General features: G+C 45.4%; 1 protein-coding gene across 1 annotated transcript in view; it reads right to left on the reverse strand.

Annotated features, from left to right (window-relative positions):
• Positions 1-7,447: 7,447 nt before the first annotated feature.
• LOC140424868 (phthioceranic/hydroxyphthioceranic acid synthase-like) overlaps positions 7,448-20,116 on the reverse strand; it is a 37,946-nt gene continuing 25,277 nt past the window's right edge. Inside the window, exons 5-6 of the mRNA XM_072508406.1 lie at positions 13,842-14,023; positions 7,448-13,725 (exon numbers count right to left, since the gene is read on the reverse strand). Of these exons, the coding sequence (XP_072364507.1) occupies positions 8,149-13,725; positions 13,842-14,023 (5,759 nt within the window). The 3' untranslated portion in view covers positions 7,448-8,148. The remainder of the gene's footprint in view (positions 13,726-13,841; positions 14,024-20,116) is intronic.

The raw sequence follows: 20,116 nt of genomic DNA on the forward strand, positions 1-20,116 counted from the left end.
TCCCGCCGAGATTCTTTATGGCAGGCCTCTTAGAACTCCTTGGAGCCTGCAGGTTCCCAGACGGGTTCAGTTTCATCAGATGACTGAAGAAATGACCACCTATGTTCTAGCCCTTACGCAAGTGCTCAAGGAACTCCATGGCCAGGTCCGCGCGGCTCACCAGCCATTGCCCCAGTACCTAGCTCACTTTCAGTCCAGCCCAGTAGTTATGTCATGGTCAAAAATTGGACTAGGAAGGGGTCGGAGCCGCGATGGGACGGGCCCGTCCAAGTTCTCCTTACCACCCCCACAGCAGTTAAAGTGGAGGGGCGAAGTGCTTGGGTCCACCTACATCACTGTAAATTGAGTCCATCTCCACTACTGTAAAAGGTCGGATACTAACCTGCCTCCCTTCTCCAGTGCTATTTTACAGGTCTGGAGCATGATGGAGTGGCTACGCATCGTCTGTCTGATATTTGGCCTCACTTCGCTTGGCGTGTTATTGGCGATGGACATGGAAAAGGGAAATATTATGTATCTGTGTAGCCCCAACCAATCTACAAGGATACATCACCTCTGCAAAGGTGATGTTCTTCGCTGCCCCCATATACGAGGACATGGTATCGACTCATGGAAGGTCATCAAAGTTAAGGAGAATGCAGGAGTCATGAAGCAGTTGCACCGGTCCCGGCGATGGGAAGGGAACATTATATGGACATTGCCTTGTTTTTGGAATACATGTAAATTTGATTTTGGATGTGTTAAGAGTGGTACAATAAAGGTAAAATCAGGCTGTCAGAAGAGTGTAGGAAGAGGCTATGAGAAAGAGAAAGGGACTAGAGGGAGGACGGGGCATATGAGAAGGGAAGTACAGCTAGAACGTAGGTTACCGGGAGATACACTTAAGTTAATTAAAGGCCAAACTGAGGAAAACCCGGGTAGTATGAATCTCTTCTACCAGATTTACCACCGTCTGTATGGCCAGGGACGGGTTGTCTGCTACCCAAACCCCGCAGCGGTGTCTAGGTTATTTTCTGTTTCACTGCTTTGGGGCACTCCCCAAACGGTGGTTCATTGTCAGCATTCCGAATCACTGCCCGATCAGGTCACTCTTCCTTACGATCCGGGTTCAGCACCACCGGCTATTTGCCTTCCCCTTCCTCGGGATAATTCCCATTCACAGTACGATAGGCTGCGACGGTGGAGGGCGTACATACCTAGCCACTTCACTCCCAATAGGGATTCCCGGTCGTACGAGAATTGCTTCAGCAGTGAAGGATATGGCTGTTTGCTGGTAGAGGTGGACACAAATATAACATGTCTGTTTCCCACCTGTACGGACAGGAGGTGCCATATCACCCAGGCGTCTGGCCAACGCGTTTGTTACAACACCACTTGCGTTCCATTGAACACCGGCCTCCAGCTCCTCTGTGGCTGGGCGAATGTCTCTCATATCACTGTTGGGACTAGGGCTTTCCGCATTGCTGGGCGGCCCGAATGGGCATTTCAAAGTTGGATAAACTGGGCTACTGGGAGGTCCTTACGCAACCGATATGCTTATTGTGATGCTAGCCTGCACACGGAACAAGGATACTACTTTTTATTTAATGGTACAGCGACCAACGTTTTGTCACCCCCATTTCCCCGCCGAATTGCTATAGGGACTCTAGTCCCTACCACAGTCCCCTGCCCTTCGGCGTGGAACCTGCATAATCAGTTAGCACGCCGGGCAGTCTCTGCTGAATTTTGCGAGAACTGGAAAAAACCTCAGGTTCTTGCACCCAACCGGGGCCACTCAGCCGGGTGGGGCATTCTGAGCCTATTGACACTGGGAGGTGTGGGGGGTTCCTTGGCTGTCAGTGATCGGAATTATTTTATTTGCGGCCTTACCATCTTGGGAAATGAAACCTTGGGAGCCCTCGGGGCAATAACTAAGGAGTTGTCTCAGCTACGGTTGTTTGCAATGCAGAACCGGTATGCTCTTGACTATCTTCTGGCCCGTGAGGGTGGGGTATGCGCCATAGTACAGGGCAAGTGTATCATGGGAGTTCAGGACTTGACCGCTAACATCACTAAATTTATGGATCGCATACGGGATCACTTGGACGGGATGCAGGATCCTGGCTCTTGGGGTAACTGGGGATTTGGAGGATGGAAGGACTGGTTGATAAATATGGCCATGTATCTAGTGGTAGCTATCGGCTGCATCTTTGTGGGCCTGGCCATCCTTAAATGTGTGATGGGTAGAATGCGGGGTGCACTGGATCAGATCAACGCCCCTAAAAACTTAACTGTTAAAATCCATGAGGGTGAGGCAGATGAAGGGGCTAAGACAGGAATTGGAAATGCAGCGACGGATCTTTTTAGATGGGGAACCGTAGCTATGGATTGGATAGTCCGGTTATCATGGAATGATAAAAGGAGGGAATGACGAATGTGATATAAAATAGTTACTTTAGAGATATTAGTTAATGTAATGTAGAAATAAGCCACTTTGATTCTGGCAGATAGAGACAAAGGGATTTGAGACCGCATGGGGAAAGCAGGAAGAGGTGTGTCTACGAGAGTGATGCTGCATTGATAGGGGCCAGAGAAAAGGATTGGAAGTGAGCCAATCAGAATAGATCAACAGGTCAGGAGGGATATAGGATGACCTATGGGCGTTGAGTATGTGAAACTTGATAGGAGGAGACTGGATGTCTCTTATGTTTCTGTGAAATGAATCAAGCTTGCAAGCTGAATAAAATAACTTCTTTTTACATGCAAATCCATCTCGACTTTTATTGAGGCCAGACTGACGGAGAAAGAAATTTGGGAATCAACAGTCTATATGGACTTCAGTAAAGCCTTTGACAAGGTCCCTCATGGTAGACTAGTACAAAAGGTGAAGTCACACGGGATCAGGGGTGAGCTGGCAAGGTGGATACAGAACTGGCTAGGTCATAGAAGGCAGTGAGTAGCAATGGAAGGATGCTTTTCTAATTGGAGGGCTGTGACCAGTGGTGTTCCGCAGGGATCAGTGCTGGGACCTTTGCTGTTTGTAGTATATATAAATGATTTGGAGGAAAATGTAACTGGTCTGATTAGTAAGTTTGCAGACGACACAAAGTTTAGTGGAACTGCGGATAGCGATGAGGACTGTCAGATATACAGCAGGATTTAGATTGTTTGGAGACTTGGGCGGAGAGATGACAGATGGAGTTTAATCCGGACAAATGTGAGGTAACGCATTTTGGCAGGTCTAATGCAGGTAGTGAATATACAGTGAATGGTAGAACCCTCAAGAGTATTGAAAGTCAGAGAGATCTAGGAGTACCGGTCCACAGGTCACTGAAAGGGGCAACACAGGTGGAGAAGGTAGTCAAGAAGGCATACGGCATGCTTGCCTTCATTGGCCGGGGCATTGAGTATAAGAATTGGCAAGTCATGTTGCAGCTGTACAGAACCTTAGTTAGGCCACACTTGGAGTATAGTGTTCAATTCTGGTCGCCACACAGAAGGATGTGGAGGCTTTAGAGAGGGTGCAGAAGAGATTTACCAGAATGTTGCCTGGTATGGAGGGCATTAGCTATGAGGAGCGGTTTAATAAGCTTGGTTTGTTCTCACTGGAACGATGGAGGTTGAGGGGCGACCTGATAGAGGTCTACAAAATTATGAGGGGCATAGACAGAGTGGATAGTCAGAGGCTTTTCCCCAGGTAGAGGGATCAATTACTAGGGGGCATAGGTTTAAGGTGAGAGGGGCAAGGTTTAGAGTAGATGTACGAGGCAAGTTTTTTACACAGAGGGTAGTGGGTGCCTGGAACTCGCTACCGGAGGAGGTGGTGGAAGCAGGGACGATAGTGACATTTAAGGGGCATCTTGACAAATACATGAATAGGATGGGAATAGAGGGTTACAGACCCAGGAAGTGTAGAAGATTGTAGTTTAGTTGGGCAGCGTGGTCGGCACGGGCTTGGAGGGCCGAAGGGCCTGTTCCTGTGCTGTACATTTCTTTGTTCTTTGAGGTGAGTTGGGAACCTCATAGTTATTTAGCTTCTTAACTTCAGCAATGGAAGCCAGAACTTCCAAAAACACAGCGACTACATACAAACATTTGGTTGACACAGCAAGTGTGTCTTTACATCTACTTTCTGGATGCAGAGGGTCTGTCAGAGTAACTTTTGAAATCGGGTAATCTATCTTCACAATGTGGCCTTTTTCCCACCCGTCCTATGACACCGAGACCTCAAATTCAATCTGACCTCTTTCCCTCCCACGCCCAGACCACGGATCCCTTCAAAGAGCCACAAATGCACTTTTAACCCTGAGACCTCCGTTTCCCCCGTAGACCCCCCTCCCCCAGTGAGGCTTTTGACCCCTGGCTGCCGCCCTCCCCCCACCCCTCATTATAACCGCCACAAAACCCACCCGGAGAACCCAATCGATTTCCCTGTGAGACTCGTGGAATACAAGCTCACCCGCTGAGGGACGGAGGCCCAACAGCGGGGCTCGTTAATTCCCAGAGATTAAAAAAAAGCCGGCCCAAGAGGGAGCTGGCACCTTGGGATGGTCCCGTCTGGGACTTGGAGTGTTGCTTTATTGCTGTATTTCCGAGGAAATAAACTTTGTTTTCCGGGGCTCCTCATTGACTACAATACCCACCATGCCCACTAGGTGTCTCCTACACAGGTTCCTAACCTCCTCGCTTCAGATAATCTGGTGCCGTGTTAACATTCTGCCATTCTAACTTTTGGAACAGGTGGGTTTGGGTTGGGTGGGGGTTTTCGATGTGAGAAATCTGTTTCCCAACCAAACCGACCTCAAACCATCCAATACTGGCCTTAACTGAATAATCAGGAATAAGAAGGGTGCAGTCACAATGTTGGGGGTATACTACAGGCCTCCCAACAGCCAGCGGGAGATAGAGGAGCAGATAGGTAGACAGATTTTGGAAAAGAGTAAAAACAACAGGGTTGTGGTGATGGGAGACTTCAACTTCCCCAATATTGACTGGGACTCACTTAGTGCCAGGGGCTTAGACGGGGCAGAGTTTGTAAGGAGCATCCAGGAGGGCTTCTTAAAACAATATGTAAACAGTCCAACTAGGGAAGAGGCGGTACTGGACCTGGTATTGGGGAATGAGCCCGGCCAGGTGGTAGATGTTTCAGTAGGGGAGCATTTCGGTAACAGTGACCACAATTCAGTAAGTTTTAAAGTACTGGTGGACAAGGATAAGAGTGGTCCGAGGATGAATGTGCTAAATTGGGGGAAGGCTAATTATAACAATATTAGGCGGGAACTGAAGAACATAGATTGGGGGCGGATGTTTGAGGGCAAATCAACATCTGACATGTGGGAGGCTTTCAAGTGTCAGTTGATAGGAATACAGGACAGGCATGTTCCTGTGAGGAAGAAAGATAAATACGGCAATTTTCGGGAACCTTGGATGACGAATGATATTGTAGGCCTCGTCAAAAAGAAAAAGGAGGCATTTGTCAGGGCTAAAAGGCTGGGAACAGACGAAGCCTGTGTGGCATATAAGGAAAGTAGGAAGGAACTTAAGCAGGGAGTCAGGAGGGCTAGAAGGGGTCATGAAAAGTCATTGGCAAATAGGGTTAAGGAAAATCCCAAGGCTTTTTACACTTACATAAAAAGCAAGAGGGTAGCCAGGGAAAGGGTTGGCCCACTGAAGGATAGACAAGGGAATCTATGTGTGGAGCCAGAGGAAATGGGCGAGGTACTAAATGAATACTTTGTATCAGTATTCACCAAAGAAAAGGAATTGGTAGATGTTGAGTCTGGAGAAGGGGGTGTAGATAGCCTGGGTCACATTGTGATCCAAAAAGACGAGGTGTTGGGTGTCTTAAAAAATATTAAGGTAGATAAGTCCCCAGGGCCGGATGGGATCTACCCCAGAATACTGAAGGAGGCTGGAGAGGAAATTGCTGAGGCCTTGACAGAAATCTTTGGATCCTCGCTGTCTTCAGGGGATGTCCCGGAGAACTGGAGAATAGCCAATGTTGTTCCTCTGTTTAAGAAGGGTGGCAGGGATAATCCCGGGAACTACAGGCCGGTGAGCCTTACTTCAGTGGTAGGGAAATTACTGGAGAGAATTCTTCGAGACAGGATCTACTCCCATTTGGAAGCAAATGGACGTATTAGTGAGAGGCAGCACGGTTTTGTGAAGGGGAGGTCGTGTCTCACTAACTTGATAGAGTTTTTCGAGGAGGTCACTAGGATGATTGATGCAGGTAGGGCAGTAGATGTTGTCTATATGGACTTCAGTAAGGCCTTTGACAAGGTCCCTCATGGTAGACTAGTACAAAAGGTGAAGTCACACGGGATCAGGGGTGAACTGGCAAGGTGGATACAGAACTGGCTAGGCCATAGAAGGCAGAGGGTAGCAATGGAGGGATGCTTTTCTAATTGGAGGGCTGTGACCAGTGGTGTTCCACAGGGATCAGTGCTGGGACCTTTGCTCTTTGTAGTATATATAAATGATTTGGAGGAAAATGTAACTGGTCTGATTAGTAAGTTTGCAGACGACACAAAGGTTGGTGGAATTGCGGATAGCGATGAGGACTGTCTGAGGATACAGCAGGATTTAGATTGTCTGGAGACTTGGGCGGAGAGATGGCAGATGGAGTTTAACCTGGACAAATGTGAGGTAATGCATTTTGGAAGGGCTAATGCAGGTAGGGAATATACAGTGAATGGTAGAACCCTCAAGAGTATTGAAAGTCAAAGAGATCTAGGAGTACAGGTCCACAGGTCATTGAAAGGGGCTACACAGGTGGAGAAGGTAGTCAAGAAGGCATACGGCATGCTTGCCTTCATTGGCCGGGGCATTGAGTATAAGAATTGGCAAGTCATGTTGCAGCTGTATAGAACCTTAGTTAGGCCACACTTGGAGTATAGTGTTCAATTCTGGTCGCCACACTACCAGAAGGATGTGGAGGCTTTAGAGAGGGTGCAGAAGAGATTTACCAGAATGTTGCCTGGTATGGAGGGCATAAGCTATGAGGAGCGATTGAATAAACTCGGTTTGTTCTCACTGGAACGAAGGAGGTTGAGGGGCGACCTGATAGAGGTATACAAAATTATGAGGGGCATAGACAGAGTGGATAGTCAGAGGCTTTTCCCCAGGGTAGAGGGGTCAATTACTAGGGGGCATAGGTTTAAGGTGAGAGGGGCAAAGTTTAGAGTAGATGTACGAGGCAAGTTTTTTACGCAGAGGGTAGTGGGTGCCTGGAACTCACTACCGGAGGAGGTAGTGGAGGCAGGGACGATAGGGACATTTAAGGGGCATCTTGACAAATATATGAATAGGATGGGAATAGAAGGATACGGACCCAGGAAGTGTAGAAGATTGTAGTTTAGTCGGGCAGTATGGTCGGCACGGGCTTGGAGGGCCGAAGGGCCTGTTCCTGTGCTGTACATTTCTTTGTTCTTTGTTCTTTGTATCATAAGACTGTATTAGTATTCAGTTGTATTTCCAATAGTCAAATGTTTTATTGCAGGACAGTTTGATAAGAACATTAACAGTTACATCCATATACACCATAAATAAAAAATAGTTCAACTTAGCCCTTTAATTAAGAAAATTATAACATGTTCAGCTAGAATTCCACAGTAACAATCAAACAAAGTCTGAACATTTAGTGAAAATGTTCCCAAGTGATGAATAGTGTTAGAAACATATTGTGCACTTCATTATTTACATTTTGGAACATCCTAATGGAAAATATTTGAAATATACTATCATTCCAAGCAATCATACTTATTCATAGGCACTGCAGGTGAATGATTTACTGTTCAGTTCTCATTAGTTGTGAGCATTTCCTCTAATATAGAAAGAAAACAATAAAAGAAGCTAATTAACAAAGAATATAGCTAATCTACATGTCACCAATTAATCACCTCCTAATAAGCAATAAGCCAGCAAGTCCTTCCTGACTCTCAGAATCTGAGGTTCCCATGAACTTGTCACCATGGCAAACTTCTGCAAATGTCTTTGTAAAAATATTTATATTTTAACCGTGAACTAATGTCCAGATCATTACTTGAGTAATATAGGATTCAGAATCTAGACGCTGTGTCTAACTGTTTGGGAATTGCTGGAAAAGCATTCCTATTTTTAGACATGGAAAGTACTTTCTTCTCGTCAGTGCAGTTGATAGTAATTATTTTATAACCGGGTGAGCTCTTCAAGTGTATCACTCAAAGATGTGTTCAGTGGCAGAGTTGGTTTTCCAAAGTGTGGTTGAACAGCAGTTTTCTCTTCCAGCAGTGACACTACAGTATGTATTGTTGTCTTTGGATCAAGAAACGTTACGAGTGGCAAGTTGATGTTTTTTTCCTGATAAATACGATTCTGCACTGTCATACTGAGCATGGAATCAAGGCCAAAGCTGGAAAGATATGATTCTTTCGTAAACTCTGCAGGGTCAGTATTACTGACTTCAGACAACAATGCAATGACATACTGCTCAGGTGTCATTGCTGAATTACTCGGTAAAACCTGCTGTTGGATGAGCTGTGTTTTACTGATTTCATCCTGTACAAGTGAAAGGAATCGTGCTTTGAGAAATTGATTCTGAGAGACAACATTCTGATATAAATTCGAGAAATTGAATTTACAGACAGCTTGTTGTGGACTGTTCAATACCAAGCAGTGTTCAAGGCATTCAGAAATTTCTGAAACTTCCAGTGTCATTATCCCTTTCGATTCCAGAAATCTTTGGGTGCTGTCCTTATTGAGTAACAGGCCGAGGTTTAACGCACCCCAGTTTAAAGATTGCCCTACAAGCCCTTGGTTTCTCCGATAGTGGACAAAGAAATCAAGAAATGAGTTTGCTGCAGAATAGTTTGACTGGGCAGAATTCCCGCTAAATGATGCAATTGAGGAGTAACATACAAAGTAGTCCAACTGGAGGGACTGTGTTGTATAGTGAAGATTCAGGACACCTGCAATTTTGGGATTCAGAACTTTTTCAAACAACGTTTGATTTAGACTTTGAAGAAGGCCATCATGCAATACAACAGCACTGTGAAAAACTCCTTTAATTGCAATCTTTGGAAAAATGTCATGAAAGGCATTGATGGCTTTCTCAACATCCGACAGCACTGAAATGTCACAGGTCATGCTAGTTACCCTAGTCCCAAACTGATTCCAGAGATTTCTAAATTCTCCCTGCTTCTCATTAGATGGAGTGCTTCTTGACAGAACAATGACATGTCCACCACCATGTTTGGCAATGAAATTTACTGTGAGGAAGCCAAGCCCTGTAAGTCCCCCTGTCACTATATATGCAGCATCACTTCTAAAAAGTTGCTTTTGGCTGTGATATACTTGTATCTGTGACATCCTACTATTTGATGCCTGCGTGCTCTTCAGGTCAACAATTGAAACAGCTTTGCAGGTAAAGTATGATTCTGCCCTGCATTCATCCACATCAGAGATCACTTGCTGAAAATCAACTTTTGGTAAATCAAGCTGTTTTCTTTCGAAATGCATTGATCTCATCCACTTGTAAATATCACGCGCAGATTTTGTAAGATATCCCTTCTGAAATATGTTAGCTACCTGCAAAAAGTGAACATAAACATTGTCCTTTTCACAACCAGGAATGATTTGCGAAGAACCAAACACCTGGTTGTTGTCAAATAGAACAACAACATGTTTAGCAGAAGAGCTGTTGACAGATGTTGCAACTAAAGATGTATTAATAGGGGGCAGGAAAAGCAATGCATCAGAATGAGTGAAAGCAGGTGAAAAGTCATGAGATTCAATCTGAACTCTCCACCCCAATCCATTGGCTGCCATGGACAGCACTTTAATCAGACATGATTCTGGCTCCATGGAAACAATTAGCAAACGTTCGTGATATTTAACGCGAGGCAAAATGTTATGCAGTATTTCCCATGCAAGGACAAAGTATGAAACACATGGCGTCTGCTTCAACAGTGGAATCTTACTGCTCTTGTAACAAACAGATGCAGAAAGAGTGACTGTAGAAAATGCTGCAACTGGGTAACATGCAGCAACGTGATCTCCTATTTTACATGTCTTTACATCACTGCTGACTGCTGTGACTGTGCCACTGAAATCTAGAGCAAGTAGTTTGTGCCCCTCTGTCATTGATTTGTTCCAGTACATTGTCTGTCCAAAGTGCATTTCTGATACACTGATTGGAAAGTAATCTGATGAATGGATGCAAATTTTATCAATTTTAATATGCACAATTTGTTTTGTTGGCTCATTCACTTTCCCTTGCTGTGGTGTTGCATGGAAATTTACAACTTTGTAGGGATCAAATGTTTGGAAACTAACATTTTCAAAACCAGAGTAAGGAACCATGCTGTGAACATTATCAGACATTTTATTGGGTATCCGTGTGATGTGGCCTGTATACAGCTTTCCTCGCCTAATCATTACTTCAGGATAATTGTCAGGCAAGGTAATTGCATTTGCTAATGCCCCAATATCTGCATCAACGGCAGAGCTGATGTCAATCAGGTGAAAAGTAACCTCTTGAAGTTCTGCAGCACATGATCTGGTCATGCCCCATAACGCAAAGCCTGCCGTGATCTGATCTATTGTTTTGTCTGATGTCCTGAATGTGATTGTTCTGATTGACTTTGTGGAATTTTCCCCTTGAACTAGTTGAAGGAGTTGACGGTAAATCTCACAGCAGCTGCTAATATGCTCCACCACTGCTTTGCTGTTCTGTGCAGTTACGTTTTGCATCCCCCACATGAATAACACTTCATCAAAGCTGCTCAAATCATTTATATTGTGCTGCCTTAGAACCTGTGAAATTTCTGTGTCCATCAATGTCTTAGGTTCTTGGTAAGGAATATATGAGGACTGCTTGTGCAAGTACTTTTGAAGGCTACCAGCAATTCCACAGTTATCTGCAAAGACCAACAATTTGGGGGCAGAAGGATGATCCATACCTGTCGGAAAGTGAACTATTTCCTCCCACTTATTTTGGTAAAAATAGTCTTTCAATTCTGAAGAATTCTGTTTGCCAAGAAATGTAATTCTGACATTTTTTAGTTCTGCAATGAGGGCTCCCTTTGTATCTGTAAACCCCCCGGAGACCTCATAAAACTCTGCAGTGCTTTTACATGTCCTCATATACATCATCATTTCCTGTTGCATTGGTCGGCATATTGTCAAACTCCCCACGGATGTCGGGAATCCTGCTCTAGAATTTGACATTTTCATTGCTACGACAGCTGTCATTTGCATATAATAATCTAAAATGACTGGATGAATGTGGTAATCGTGCATCTGCAGCACAATCTCGTCAGGTACCTTAATACATGTTATAGCTTCCTTTAATTCATCTCCACAGAACACATTCCCAAGGCGTCTGAAAACTGAACCATATTGGAAACCTAAAGAGGAGAGCTCATCATAGATGTCTTCTGCCTTTATCTTTTCCTTGGCCCTTTGTGAAATATTTTGAAGAGCGATAGTATTTTCTTCAACAATGCATTCCGGTACTTGATGAACCTCGCCCTTTGCATAAGTGGCAGAAGATGCAAAAACAACAAACTTGGTCACTTTGTCTTCCTTGCTAAGTTGTACCTTGAGCTCAGTTGAGTTTGTTTGCACAATACAGGGATTCAAAAAAATAGTACTGATTTGACACAAACTGAGTGGTATCTTTGGCTCAATACTTGCCAGGGCCGATGCTACGCCAAGCTCCACATGAATAGAGCCAGGTAATATAGGGACATTGTTGTTTTTGTGCTCCAATATATATGGCACTGTTGCTGGTGTTAGGTTGTAGTTGAATTCCTTGCCATCTCTGTTTGAACTGCAAAAGAAGGGGTGTATGGTAGATGCTGCATTTTCATTACTTTGCCTAAAGTCTTCAAAATTGACCTGAAGCTTAGTACGATCAAATTTGTAGAAAGGATACAATGTTGGAGCAGTCTCACATCCTACATACATATTTTTCCAGTCAGGATTGTACCCTAGTTCAAATAGTTTTGATAAAACTGAAATCAGTGTTTCATAATCCCTCTCTGGCTGTACTGTGGGAAGAACCAGAGCATCATGCCCTACAATTTCTTTGATGTACCTTTGTAAGGCCCTTCTTGGACCTATTTCTACAAACACAGCATTTTTCACTTCTGCAACTGCAGTTCTTATAGCTTGTTCAAAAGCAACAGGATTGCGAATATTTCTGGCCCAATATTCCCCTGTGACACAGTCACCCCTTGAAACTAGTTGTCCAGTAACAGTGGAAATTACTTTTGTCTCTGTTTCATGTTTTTCTAAGTTGCCTATGTTGACTTCCACCTGTTTTAAAATTGGTTCCATTAAGTGACTGTGATATGCTGCCGGAACATCTAAAATATGAAGGAATACATTTCTGTCACCAAATGAACGGGACAATTCTGTGTGCAGTTCGTCCACTGCTTTGGAGTCACCTGACACTGTACACGATGAAGGACTATTGAATGCAGCAATGCACAATCTCCCTGAATATGAATCAAGTTTCTCTGACACTGTTGACAGGGGTAAATTGCTAACCACCAACATTCTCCCTCCTGTTACTGTCGACTGTAATACACTTCGGTGGTAAAGCACCTTTACAGCATCTTGTAGTGAAAGTATCCCAGCACAATGAGCTGCAGCAACTTCCCCAACAGAATGACCAATGGTAACATCTGGCTGCACTCCCCAAAACTTCAAAAGAGACACAATTGCCATCTGAATGGCAAATAGCACCGGCTGTGCTACGTCTGGTTTTGTGAAGTCGGCACAGTCGTCTTGAATTAAATCTAGCAATTTGATGTTTGTGTATGGTTTGAGTATTCGTTCTATCTCTTCAATTTGTGACCTGAACTTTGCTTCTGTTTGGAGAAGTTGTTTGCACATACCTCGATATAAAACACCATTGCCACAAAATACAAATACTAGCTTTACCCCTGTCTTTACCTGAGCTACTTCAGTATTTGTGGCTGATTTAAGCTGCTGCTGCAGATGACTGAGAGAAGATGCCACAAATGCTTTTCTGTATCTGTTATTTTTGTGGCTTCTTCTGCAGGCAGATGTATATGCCAGGTTCTGGAGCACAATGTCACCATTTTCCTTTATTTGGTGACTTGTGTCCTTTAGCATCATCTGAACGGAATTCTGGGAGGCAGCTGAAAGCACAAATATCTCGAATGGTTTTTGTGCACAGTTATGTACAGAATCCTGCCGGTACTCCCTTACGACTACATGAGCATTTGTTCCCCCAAAACCAAATGAATTGACCCCTGCCATCTTCTGTTTCATCCAACTTTCATTCCATTGTTTCACACTGGTAGGAATATGTAGATTCAAAGCTTTTGCATTGATGCTTGAATTCTCCTCAGAGTAGTGGAGTGATGGCACAATTTTTCCATGATACATCATGAGGAGCACTTTAATTAAACCTGCTGCTCCTGCAGCGGACTCTGTGTGACCAATGTTTCCTTTGACAGAACCCATGATAAGTGGAGATAGGTTTGGATGCCTGGATTGCCCAAGGATATTTGATATGCTGGCTGCTTCTGTAGGATCACCAGCTGGTGTTCCGGTTCCATGAGCCTCCATGTAGTGAACCTCTGATGGGTCAACATTTCTGGGGTAAATACTTCTCAATAACTCTTCTTGTTGTGTTTTTGAGGGTCTGGTGATGGGTGTGACTGTCCGACCATCCTGATTGACTGCACTACGGACTATTACTCCCCAAATATGATCATGGTCCTTCTGAGCCTGTTAACAAGGTTAATGGAAATGGTAATTTAATGATAGATATTGGAATGAATATCAAGATGTAAGTGCATATTTTGGATAAAAATGTAGAGACAGGTGTGATAATTATGCATTACCTTTGTAAGGTTCTTCAACAGAAGAATTCCACAACCTTCTCCCCTTCCATACCCATTACCGTTGCTGGAAAATGGCTTGCTTATTCCATCTGGTGATATCATCTTTGCTTTGCTAAGTGCTACATTGACTCTTGGTTCAATGATACAGCTCACTCCCCCACAAACGGCCATCTCACAATCACCTGAAAGATGAACATGGAGTTTGAACAAAGTCTTTGTGGATAAAGTTGAGCTTGATAAGTTTAGTTGGTTCGTAATACAAATATTGACAAAGTAACATATATGGAGCTAACAACAGTGGGCTGGATTTTCTGCACCACGATGCATGCACCGTGGATCTTGATTGGGTGCTGAATTGGGCATCCAGCCGAAATTGCTGAACCGACCGCTTTGCTCTGATTCCCCCGCTGGCAGCGGGATCGGGGTTCACTCCCGCGCCAGCGGGAGGATGCTTATGGATGCTCAGCCTTGAGTGATTTCAAGTGCTGAGGGTTGATGTTTGTAAACATTGTGGATACAGCACCTCTGAGTTACTCTTGTTGGGTCGGTTTTCCTTGGAGAAAAGAAAGCTGAGAAGAGACTTGATACAGGTATCCTGAGGGATATAAACAGGCTAAACATTGAGAAACCGTTTGCTCTGAAGTGTACATCAAGAACTAGAGGACACAGATTCAATAATGGACAAACGGGGTAGGAGTGATGTGAGGAAATGTTTTTCACCCAGATGGTGTCAGAGTCTGGAACGAACTTCCTGAAATGAAGGCGGAGGCAGGTTCGATCGAGGTATTCAAAAGGGAATTGGATTGTTATCGGAGAAGAATAAGGTAGAAGGTTCCGGGGATAAAGCAGGGAGTGCGATTAAGTAAAATGCTCTTTAGCGAGCCAGTGCGGACTCGGTGGGCTGAAAGGCTTTATTTTGTGCTGTACAGGCTCTGTGATTCTATCCATGAAGGAAGATGAGTGAAGCAAGGCTCACAGCTGTTTTGAGAAAGCTATCAATCACAGCCCACTAGGAGAAATGAATGAATGGCTTGGAGCCAAAGGATGTGAGGGATTTAAACACACTGCTTCTTTTCTTCCAGGAATAGTCACGTGGTGCTTCCAGGTGAGTGTTACAACAGTAAATGTTTTAACTGCCACTGTCTGGACTGCTGTCTAGCTTCCAGACAGGGATCTTTTTCCTGGGGGGTCTGTGCAGGGGGTGGAGTCCCTTTAGTTAATGTGTCTCGAAAGGTCCCCTTAGTTACGGGCTCCTGTGGGGGGGTCTCCCGATTTAGGGGGTTTCTGGGTGTCTCACTATTCAGAGAGTTGGGGGAGTCGGGTCACCTCCGTACTTGGGGGAAGGCAGAAAATCCGGGGATGTGGGGCTGATTCGCAATGCAGGGATGCGGGTGGGGGCCTTCTTTGCCATGTGGGGGGAGGTGGCTGGCTGCAGGACCTAGCTATCAAGTGACCCGCACAAAATGGCGTCCCGACAGCAGGATCCCTTGTCTACTTCGCAATGCATAAATTTGCATGCCAAGGAATCGTGAATTGCATCGTGATTTGCTCTTCATCACTTGCAACTCAACTTCAGTGGGAGAACATATTCTCCCAAACAGAGAATTTCACCCAGTATCTGTGGAACTCCAGAGTGTGGTTCAACATTTTTTTTAATGTGGTGTGCAGAGCTAACGTACATCAGATGATTAATTAAATTCTTAATCTAATATTTCAAAGCGCAATATAATATTTTAAGAGAAAACAAAAAGTTGATTGTCCACATTAACAGGTAGATGGTACTGCCATGACTGTACTGGAGTAGTTTGGGCTGGAGGGAATCATGCCCTGCATGCCGGTGTCTGTGTTATTAACTCTGTCTAATGCATTGGGTCTCTCCCATGAAAGGAGTAGAACGAACCAGTAAAAATAATCTTATTGTCCACACAGTGTTACGATACCCTGGGCGAGTGCACGGTAAAGTCCAGCCCCACTCATCCCAGAGTCACAAGTGAATTAACCAATAATGCTCACAAAAAGTTCTTTCAAAGCTCTTTCAATTAAACCAGAAACAAATCGTCCAACTGAAGAAAACTCTTAGCAGCTTCCAGAGCCATCCCGTTATATTGCTACAAAATTGGGGCCTCTTTTTGTTTTAATTTATACTGTCTCCCAAACTTCGCTGTCTACCATTCCAAAGATCCCAGTCCCAAGTCCCCAAATTATGTTACGAAATTATGTTACGACTGGGCTAGTGCACGGTCAATTCCAGCCCCACTTGACTCGGAGTCACAACACAAGTGAATTAACTCTTAAAAAAAAACCCAAGGCTTTGGCTCTTGGCTGTCCGATAATTACAGTCAGCAAGTTTGCAAATAGATCATAGAATTTACAGTGCAGAAGGAGACCATTCAGCAAATCGAGTCTGCACCGGCCCTTGGAAAGAGCACCCTACCTAAGCCCATGCCTCCACCCTATCCCCGTAAGCCAGTAACCCCACCTAACCTTTTTGGACACTAAGGGCAATTTATCATGGCCAATCCACCTAACCTGCACATCTTTGGACTGCGGGAGGAAACCAGAGCACCCGGAGGAAACCCACACAGACAGGGAGAAAACATGCAGACTCCGCACAGACAGTGACCTAAGTCGGGAATTGAACCTGGGACCCTGGAGCTGTGAAGCAACTGTGCTAATCACTGTGCAACCATTCTCCCCTAATGTAAACACAATTCTTATTTATCTATAACAAGAACTATAATGAAATACGCAGCAGATACAGTTGGTTAATATTTAACTAATACCTAACTCCCACTTTAACTTTCCCCCTACCCTATACACACACACAATGGACCAACATAGAGGGCTGAAAAGGGGTAAAAATGGTAGGTGAAAGAAAAAGAGTTTGTTTCAGATGATTGTTTTTATCACACTTTCCTCACAGTGAGCTTGCAAATTAAAGTCTTTGTTTTCCAGCCTGTACTGGTCTTCTCTTTAGCTTAGAAATAAAGTACTCACAACATTCCTGACGAGACAGAGTCTTTGTTTCATAAAACCTTGCTTTCAGTTTGTGGTTTGTCTTCAGGTCTCTGTAGTTTCAGGAACGCAGCACCTACCGTCTACTGGAGAGAGTGACAGCCCTCAGAGCAGGCTTTCTGGAGAGAGTTAGCTGGATTTTTCTGGAGAGGATTAGCTTGACCTTTTGTATCCGTGCTGCTGGCATTGAAACTAAAACCTTCAGGTCTCTAAGAACCATTTCAGTGGAATAAGATCCAATCACCACCTGTTACCGGGCAGAACACAGCACTTTGTGCCAATTCATTGGCCACCAGACAAATCAACCGAACTGTGTCCCAGCCCACCTTACTCAGAGGTGCTGGTCAGTCGGCAACTCCCATGTAAACCAGCAACAACTAGCAGTGATCTCTTCCGCTTCTGGATTATTTTGCTTGGATTAAATAGACAGGCTGCTTGCTTTAAAGACACATGTCCATTAATCATCCATGGATCAAAAATGTAACGGCAAAAATAAAAGGGTAGATAAGGGAATAAACAGGGAGGATCCTTGCAACACATGCACATGCACAGACTCATAACCCCCACACACACACATCCAGTTGTTCGGTGTTTGATTATGTGTATTTGTTGATTCTTCTCAGCACTACATTAGTTAAGCCTGGGTGTGGTTATGAAGAAAAGAAACAAAAGTGTTTCACAGTTTATGCAGCTGTAAACATGAGAGCCGACATTTTAAAGCATTGAATAAAATTCCTGTTGCGCACGTAGAAGTTTGAGTTTGTTATCTCTGTCTATCTCTGATATATAAAACACAAGAGAACCCATTGATTTATTGACTCGCAAATCCAGACTCGCTTCCTGCTCCATTCGCACCACTGAGCTCTTGAGGCCTTTGATTGTTCGCAGTTTTTAACTGCCTAAAAACTGTTATCCTGAACTTGGACAATTCACTCTGAGTTTTTCATCACTTTGGGGGGAAAGAACAAAGCTCCAAACAATTAACTAATTAGAACATAAAGTCTTTTAGTTTAGCAACCAAGAGTGACTATAATCACAATTGCAAGTCACTAGATCATAGAAATCTTCACAAAACTAAACACAGCTCCATTTGGACACTCTACCATATCATTGTTTTCACATGACCTGAACCATACAGCACAACCACAACAGCCCTGAGACTTGCTTGTCTGTCTGATAAAGGCTGGATCAAATTACACATTAGAGAGAACATCAAATTACTCTGCAGCAGACAGGATCAAATTATACATTCAAGACAAACTGTTGGGCATGCCTCGCCTTCCAAAGGGAAAACAAATCAGAAATCTGGTACAATCAATTTGCACGGCAAATAAATGTAACCAAATCTAACCAGTATATTTTTGTTTGTGTGGTAGTCACCACTAGTGGCATATTATATGTACTACGGCACTGCCCGTATATTAGAGGTACAAGGGTAAATCCCTGCTTGCTGGCTCCGTCCAGTAGGCGGCGTATAAATGTGTGTGCTCTTCTGTACTGCAGCCATTCTAGTTCCAGCTACAGGAGGCACAACATCTTGCTCAATAAAGCCTCGATTGTTCCACTATTCTCGCCTTTGTGGTAATTGATAATGCATCAATTTATTGAGCAAGATTTTTGAAATGATGGATCTCCGAATCAAGCCTGATCGCCTGCAGCCGAGCCCTCAATGCTACGTCCACCTTTGACCACTGGCCAGCCTGCTTCGAAAGCTACCTGGGAACAGCCGCGGAAGAACCCTCAGACTCGCAGAAGCTCCAAGTCCTCTATTCACGGGAGAGCCCGGCCATTTTTCCCCTCATCCGGGATGCTCCCACCTACTCCGAAGCGATGGTGCTCCTGAAGGGACATTACGTTCGACCAGTGAATCAAGTATACACCAGGCACCTCCTGGCCACGAGACAGCAACTCCCCAGGGAGTCAATGGACGATTTCTGGCGCGCCCTGCACATTCTCGGTTGGAATTATGACTGCCAGGCAGTTTCGGCTCTCCAGCACACAGAACTTTTAATTCGAGATGCTTTCTTTACGGGCATGAGGTCTGCCTACGTCCGCCAGCGGCTACTGGAAGGATGTAAGCTCAATTTTGCGGGAACTAGGCAGCTCGCTAATTCGTTAGAAGTGGCCTCCAGTAACGTTCAGTCCTATGCCCCTGACCGCGCGGCACCCTCGTGGGCATCATGGGCCCCACCAGCTGCCGACTCCAGCTCACCGCAAGTCTGTGCAGTGCGGCTGCCAGCCAACCCTGGGGGGCCCAAGTGTTATTTTTGAGGGCAAAACACACAGCCCAGGCAGCGCTGCCCAGCACGGAGCGCGACCTGCAACGGGTGTGGGAAGAAAGGACACTTTGCTGCTGTTTGGCAGGCCCGGTCGGTCGCCGCTGTTTCCAGGCCCGGCGTTCCTAGACCCGCCAAGTGCGACCCAGGGGTGCCGCCATCATCCCCTTCACAGGCCACGTGCGGCCCGTGGGCACTGCCACCTTCCTCACCGCAAGCCACGTGCGGCCCATGGACGGCGCCATCTTTGATGCCGCACATCGTGTGCACCTCGTGGGCGCCATCATCTTCACCGCCATTTTGGACGGCGCCTCAGGACACCTGCTCGTCTGGCCGTTCATCGTTTGCTGCTACCTCCGCCACCGCTGACCAGCCTGAGACCTCCCAGCATCTGCCGCAGCTCGCCTCTATCACGCTATCAGTCTCGGCCCCGCAACCTCGCGACCGCTACGACGACAGTGAAGATCGATGGGCACAAGACGACCTGCGTCTTTGACTCCGGGAGCACCGAGAGCTTCGTCCACCCCACTACGGTAAGGCGCTGCTCCCTCCCGGTACACCCCGTCACCTAGAAAATCTCCCTGGCCTCCAGATCCCATTCCGCAGAAATCCGGGGGTACTCCATCGCGACCCTCACCGTCCAAGGCATAGAGTTCAGCAACTTCCGGCTCTACATCCTCCCCCACCTCTGCGCTGCCCTGCTACTCGGCCTGGATTTTCAGTGCCATCACCAAAGCCTAACTTTAAAATTGGCGGACCCATACCTCCCCTCACTGTCTGCGGCCTCACGACCCTTAAGGTCGATCCACCTTCCCTGTTTGCGAACCTAACCCCGGATTGCAAACCCGTCGCCACTAGGAGCAGACGGTACAGTGCCCAGGACAGGACTTCATCAGGTTGGAGGTCCAACGGCATCTGCGGGAAGGGGTCATTGAGGCCAGCAACAGCCCCAGGAGAGTTCAAGTGGTGGTAGTGAAGACTGGG

The sequence above is a fragment of the Scyliorhinus torazame genome, chromosome 6, assembly GCF_047496885.1.
Source record: "Scyliorhinus torazame isolate Kashiwa2021f chromosome 6, sScyTor2.1, whole genome shotgun sequence".
NCBI classification, from domain to species: Eukaryota; Metazoa; Chordata; class Chondrichthyes; order Carcharhiniformes; family Scyliorhinidae; genus Scyliorhinus; species Scyliorhinus torazame.